The sequence below is a fragment of the Quercus lobata genome, chromosome 5 (assembly GCF_001633185.2).
Source record: "Quercus lobata isolate SW786 chromosome 5, ValleyOak3.0 Primary Assembly, whole genome shotgun sequence".
NCBI lineage: Eukaryota > Viridiplantae > Streptophyta > Magnoliopsida > Fagales > Fagaceae > Quercus > Quercus lobata.
This window is the reverse complement of record NC_044908.1, coordinates 83,059,191-83,066,352: the sequence shown is the minus strand read 5'-3', so window position 1 is coordinate 83,066,352 and position 7,162 is coordinate 83,059,191. Positions and strand designations below refer to the sequence as shown.

At 29.6% G+C, this 7,162-nt stretch overlaps 1 protein-coding gene across 1 annotated transcript; it reads left to right on the top strand.

Moving 5' to 3' along the window:
* Window positions 1-4,538: 4,538 nt before the first annotated feature.
* LOC115991311 (LOB domain-containing protein 24-like) lies at window positions 4,539-6,184 on the top strand. Its single transcript, XM_031115019.1, has 2 exons — window positions 4,539-4,694; window positions 5,825-6,184. Exons 1-2 carry the CDS (start codon window positions 4,539-4,541, stop codon window positions 6,182-6,184), a joined length of 516 nt encoding a protein of 171 aa, XP_030970879.1.
* Window positions 6,185-7,162: the final 978 nt, after the last annotated feature.

The following is a 7,162-nucleotide window of genomic DNA, read 5'->3' as shown; positions in this document are numbered from 1 at the left end:
ATGAAAGTTTCTTGGGTTCAGCTCATGTGAACATTGTGAAGGAAAAAGTTTTGAACCACGAATACAAATTTATGATGAACTTTTGTTATCAATCTGCATGATGAATAAATTAAACACGAATTTGGTAAAACAAAGCAATTATAATTCCATGCACGTTTAAAAGTGGGGTTATGGTCTAAAGTTGTATATGCTTTTTGTAAAAACTGTAGATCTTAAATCCTGGTGTAAATGTTAGGCATGCTCAATGAAGCGATCAATCTGACTCTTCCGACCAACCGACTCGATGGGCAATGTCACACAATGTTTTCAACTAATGGTCTGTTTGGATTGAGAGGGAGTAGAGTAGATTTAGCACAAAATTAGTTTATTTTTAGCCAACTACTCTACTTCCCCCCTCCATCCAAACACGCCATAAGGCTTTGTCAGTTTTGATATGAACATTTTGTTTTTTTGGAAAATGACGAAATTCTTTTTGTTCAAGACTACTTAATTTTCTTGTGTTTGATAGCAATCTTGAGAATGAGTTTGAAAGCTTGAATTTTACCACATTTGCTTTACGTGATGTGAGATAGAGTCGTTTTTAAAAACATTTTAACGAAAGAAAAACGTGTTTGTCATAAGTCTTCTTTTAACCAAAAGTAGTTTTTTTTTTATTTTTAATCGAAATAAATGGTACGTAAGTGGGTGGTCAGGTGAAAGGTTTCATCTTTTGTGACACTTGGGTTGTTGGGCACGCGTTGGGCATATGAAAATCTCATTTGACAAACTTAGCCCAATTGCATTGAATATCATATCATGAGCATGGTAAAGTGATGTAGATGCTCTTAAAGTGTTATACTATGCTAAATACCGTGATAAAGTGATGCAATTGAAAATGTGGTATTTCTGCAACGAAAATACACAAGAATGAAACTCTTCTAAATCTAATTCTGAGAGTAATCAATCATCATAGAGACGGGAAGTGGGTTTGTAAGTGCAATTCATCCAAGCTAAAAAGTGTATGTATGTATGTATATTAAACTCAGAAGTATAACAAACCTGTCTTTGCTCAGTGGTAAAGCGTGTGGCTTTTAACCACGTGGCATGGTCATGGGTTTGATCCCCACACTACAGACGGCGTTCTCATTTGTCTATAATTATCATTTTTGGAATTTCTTTTTCTTTTTTGTTTTGGATTTTTTAAAAAAAATTAAATTTTAAATTAGTATTCTATAATAATAATCAATTGGCAATGTAAAAAAAAAATATATATATATATATATAAATATATATATTTCTTGCATTGCAAAGTAGCAAAAATTCCTTCGTCCTTCCCACAGTTTTGACACAAATGCCTATGCATGCATCAAACCATCAAATTAAAAGAGTAGTAAAAAAAAGTATTCAATGGCAACAATAAAGCTTTACAACCTTTCCAGTATTATTCCATTTCAACGGTTCAGTTCAGTCTGCACAACTCAATACAAGACCTAGCTAGCTAGACAACAGCAATGTTTCGTATTGGACTCTTTTTTTCTTTTTCTTTTCTTTTTTTGCTAAGTATTGAAGAACATAATTGTATACATAAGTTTTGAGGGTAAACCTCCTAGTATTGTTTTTAAGTGTAAACCATTAACAGTTTTGAAAATTAAGTTAATTAGTGAATTGTTCATAAGATGATGAGACACATGCCCATATTTTCACATAAAACAATAATACAACAAATCTCAAAATGCATCTCAACCATGTCATAAAACACATGTACATTCATTTTAATTATTGTTTCCTAATTGATGTTCTAAGTAAGACCCAAACATAGTTCGAACATGAATGATTTTTAATCACATTCATTTTAATTATTTTTATTATTATTATTATTAACAAATAAGGTAAGTTAGGATTGAAAATCTATAACGTCTTGCTCCATGATCATGTTTTACCATCAAATCAAGATATCAATTGGTTTCTTTTTGGTGTAGGTGATACTCAAACACATATCTCTTATTTGACACTAAAATACTTTAGCAGTTGTGTTATTAACTTTAACAAACTAAACTTTATGTAATTTGAAATAAAAGATCAGGCACCCAAATTAAAATAAAAGTTAATTTATAACACTCATTAAGTAAGAAGTGAGGAAAAGATTAGATCACTCAGCAAAGCAAAGCAGCTATATATTTATTTACTTTTCTTAAAGTGATGGAGATAAATATGCCATAATAAATATAAAGTACTTAACTCCTTAGTATTGTTTTAAAACATCAATTAAACCAATGTATTTTAAACTAAAAGATCAGGCACCCAAAATGTTTTTTAATAAAAAAATTAACGTGCAAAATGTATTTTGAACTAAAAGATCATGCACCGAAATTTTCTTTTATATATATATAATTAAAAAAAATTAACTTGTAATGCTCATTAATTAAGTAAAGATGCAATAAAAAATTAAACTACTCAGGTCTGAACAAAGCAATTGTTTATTTACTTTAGTTAAAGTCAAAAAGATAGATATGATAGAAGTGGTTGCCATGCGCATGCAAATGCATGCAAAGTTTTTGACTTTTTTGTTCAAAAATATCTTCACCTGTAGAAAGCCAATTGATCAGCCCTTGCCGTCCTTCTTTAATTTTAGCTTAAGCTTGCACACAATCACCCGCCACATGCAACAAAAATTGCGTCGGCCTGGGCTCTGATCTAGGGCCCCTTACTAGGAGAGAATCTATCGTGTTTCTCATGTATATATTAATTCTCTCTCTCACATGGGGTTGGTCCCACAAATGTGGTCTATCTTCATGTGAAATAATAGATACATGTATCATATACATATTATATCACCTCGCCTTCTAGAGAAATGCCTCAAAATGTGGGAGCCAAAAAGTGAATTTTTTTCCCCTCCACTTTTAATTAGAATAGTAATGCTAGGGATATTGCAAGTTTTATTGGATAACAAACTTATGTGTCACAATCACCAAAATACATTTCAAACATTAATTCATTTATTAAGTAATCACTACAAGAAAAAAGCCCTATTGCACGAAATTTTTTGTTGCAATAAACTCAAAATTGTTGCAATAAACACCTATTGCAATGAAAAAATTTTGTTGCCCACTGTTGCAAAAAATTCTATGGCAATAGGTTATCGCAACAATTTATAAATTTTATGTAGTAAAATTTGTAATGCTTTTAGTATTTTCCTTTAAAAAGACCCAAAAAATTGATTGATGCTAGAATTACTACGTTTTATTATATAGGCCTTACAAATTTTTGGTGCCCAAGTATAAGTAATTCAAATATTCAAATATTATCTTGTTGAAGTGTCACCAATCATATTCTTTTTCACTTCATTTTTCAAGTTTTTGTAGTAAAATGTATAGTAGCTTTAACCTCTTCCCTAAACAATGTTATATCTAATGTAACTCTAAGTAATGTTACATCTGGTGTCAGTTACATTTAGTGTAACTCTAAGTAACGTTACACCTCCCAATAACTTAGTATTGAATTTATATTTTAAAAATTCTACTGTTGGATTATACGTTCTATATGTTTTTAACATACATATACCAATATTTATACCAATCAATTGTTATTTATCATTCGATCCATGAACTCATATTCTATTCGTTATTTTAAACTACAAAAATATGAATTTAAACAATTGATTAATGACATGACTATTAATATTTAATCATCTTGAAATTTTGCAAGTACGGAGAATGTACGAAAATAATGTAATCTAACAGTGAATTTATTAAAATTCGCATTCAATTTAAAATATTGAGTGATGTAACATTATTTAAAGTTACATCATGTGTAAGTTGAATGCAACCCGTATATATAATAATCAAAATCCAACCAAATCACTATTAAGTAAATGAAAAATATTAAAGTTACTACAAATTTTACTGCATAATACTTGCAACTTATTTTGCAAGAATAGACTAGTGCTACTTAAACAACATAATAAATGAATGTTTAAATCAATTTATTCTAATTTGTGATTGTAAGGTTTATGTAATAAAATTTGTAGTATCTCTACTCTAGCATCAATTAAATGCTTTAGTCGATATAAAAAAGTAAGAATAATGAATTTTATTTTATTTTTTAAAATTTATAAACAAAAAATTAACTAAATTGATGGTTAATAAATAAATATCATTTAAAGTGATATTTAAATACACAAATGCCTTCTTTCAGGGAAAAAAAAACACACACACACACAAATGCCTATTTAAGGGTTTTGCCAAAGGCCTCAAATTGAATTCGGCCAGCCCTACTTTAATAGAAACTATATTATTCTCCTTTTACCTTCTGTTTCATAAGGAAATTACTACCTTTTGTTTCATAAGGAAATTGTATGGAATAGAATTTTTGTTTTTGAGTAGTGTTTCACCTTTTATTGGTTTTGTAATTTATTGCTGTTTTAATCTCTATGAGACCGGCAAACCCCTTTATGAATTCAGCTATAAACTTATCACCATTATATATATATAGAAACCAAATCTCTTCTTTAGAATAAGTTTTGAAAGAAAATCTTTGAGTAGATTCTCGAAATTCTGACAATGTCCCATTCAACTAGATGTGCAGCTTGCAAATCTTTGAGAAGGAGATGCACTAAAGATTGTGTTCTTGCACCATATTTTCCTCCAACCAATCCACAAAGATTCGCTTGTGTTCACAAAATCTTTGGTATTAGCAACACTGCCAAAATGCTAGAGGTAGGACCAAAAATATATATATATATATATATATATATATACACACACATGTTAATAGCTAGTAACATATTTTTCATTTATTAATTAGTTAACATAAAGGTATAATATAGATATTATTTCATATGCATATATAGAGGAGGGATTAATATTTCAGCTTGTTTGTCGTTCACCGAAAAGCTTTCTATCTTATTGAAATAATCACATAGATGGTGTTAATGATCTCATTAAGATGTTTCTTAATGGATTCTTTCTCTAATTCATCTTTGATTGGTAAATATAGTGAAAGAAGATAACAAATGACACTGACTTAGTTTTATTTATTTAATTAATTACATATTCTGGGTTTTTTTTTTTTTTTTTTTGTTTACTTTTATTCCAATACATTAGTAGGGAAACAAATTTTACCCATTTTCTAAATACAAAGTACATTACAGAATCGACATTCATGACTAAGAGCTAAGAGCAAAAACCTTACTACAATAATAATGCAAAGATGATATGTTTTGTACTATTATCTACTATTGTTAGTGTTGTTCTTCAGTTCTTACTTTGTTCTAGGAAATAAAACAACCATTTCTATAATCAATATGAATTTGAACATGTTTTACTTTCCTCTTTTTTTCCTATCATTGTAAGCTTTGAGTTCATCATTTTATGTTAATATCAAATTTGTTTAGTACCTTTTCCTCCTAAATTTTCTTGAAACAACACTTGAGAAAAATTTTATAAGTGTTTTGAGTAAGTGAATATTACTACCTAATGAAGTTGACTAGATCAAAAATATTTAAATTCATCTCAATTTCCATTTTTAACAAAATCTGCATTATTCTTTTAGAATTTAGTTATTTGAGCAACTAATTTAATTGACTCTACTCCTAATGGAAATGTTTTTTATTAGTCTTGAAGCCGTTTGATATTTTCCATATATAGACTCTTTGTTTACTTTTATCAAGTTTAATTTTAATACCTGTCACAAAAAAGCGTGAAAGCACTATCATTTGAAATAGATTCTTTGTCAAATTAAGTTGCCTGAGTAATTAATGATTTTCATCTCTCTAGTTTATTTACCCAAAAACAAAAACAAAACAAGAAAGCAGGTTTCAAGTTTTTTTCATCATTTGGCATTGCAGCAACTTCCACTGCATTTACGACCTGTGGCAGCTGATTGCATGTCTTTCGAAGCAAGTTCACGTGTTGAAGACCCAGTCTATGGAAGTGTTCGGATAATCTCTCGACTCCAAGAACAAATAATTGAGGCTCAGTCTGAGCTAGAGAAGACAAACGGTGAAATAGCCTTTCATAATGCACAACAACAACTACAACAACAACAACAAATGCAGCAGCTTCAAATGATTCATGCTGTTGCCCAAGAAGGTGAAGATCAGCCTTCATGGCTCAATTCAAGTCAACAAGATCCTTTCTCCAACGTAAATCAACAGCTATTTGGAGACTACAACTATTCCAGTACCTTTTGTGGCTTTGAATTTTGAGCAAATTATAAGTTTAGTTTATCCACGAGTTATGTTAAGGATATTACAGATGATTTAGATGTTTATGCATTATGTCACTGAGGTGGTACTAATTAATCACTTGAACTCTCTCTTTCGTATTATCTGTTTTCTTCTTTTAGCTTTTGAGGTATCTGAAAATACTTTATCTAGTTGCATTCAATTATCAACTGTCATCTAGCATATTAACCCCCCCAAAAAAAAAAAAAAAGAGGAATATTCACATCAATCTACGTGTCTCTTAGGAAGATGACAGAAATTATGAAGTGTACTAAGAAAACTATTTTATGTTCCCCTAGCTAGAGCAAAGTAGCCCCTTCCATCATAGTAAGTAAAAACAACAAAAATCTAGCTCCCTTTTTTGAGAGAGTTTCAACCTATGGCGTCCGCTCCTGATGATAGCTCTTTATCATCAGACCAAGACACCAATCAGTTTTTTGTGTAGGCGGGGATTGAACTCCAGATCTCTTATTCAACCATCAGAAACTTTACCAATTGAGCTAACTGGAACCCACAAATCTAGCTCCCTTTTAATTTCTCTTTTTGCAAAAATTATTTTATTAGTTTATTTCCATAGGAGTACTTTAATACTATTATACAAATAATTACATACATTTTTAGAATAACATTTCCTTTTAAAATTAGAAATCCATCTACTAATAGTATTAATACTTTTTTTTGTTTCTAAATTAGATAATATCTTTTCTTTCCTTTTTATGAATTGCACTTACAATTTATTGTCTTAATTAATTCTTTCCTTTGTATTCTCTATCAAATGAATTTTGAAGCAACAATTTTCTCAAACCAAGGTTCAGTTGGTATTGGCAACAATGCTATTGCAGTGCTGAGTTGCCTAGTGTATCATTGAAATCCACTGAGCTTATAAACCAATGAATTTCCCATGAATATATTATTATGTAAGCTAAACAAAAAAGAAAAAAAACATTACATCATTATTTT

What these genes read in the sequence shown, in the direction of transcription:
- LOC115991311 (XM_031115019.1), top strand. Translation starts at nt 4,539, where the DNA reads ATGTCCCATTCAACTAGATGTGCAGCTTGCAAATCTTTGAGAAGGAGA. An exon ending in ACACTGCCAAAATGCTAGAG is followed by an intron (nt 4,695 to 5,824) that starts GTAGGACCAAAA and finishes TTGGCATTGCAG; the next exon opens with CAACTTCCACTGCATTTACG.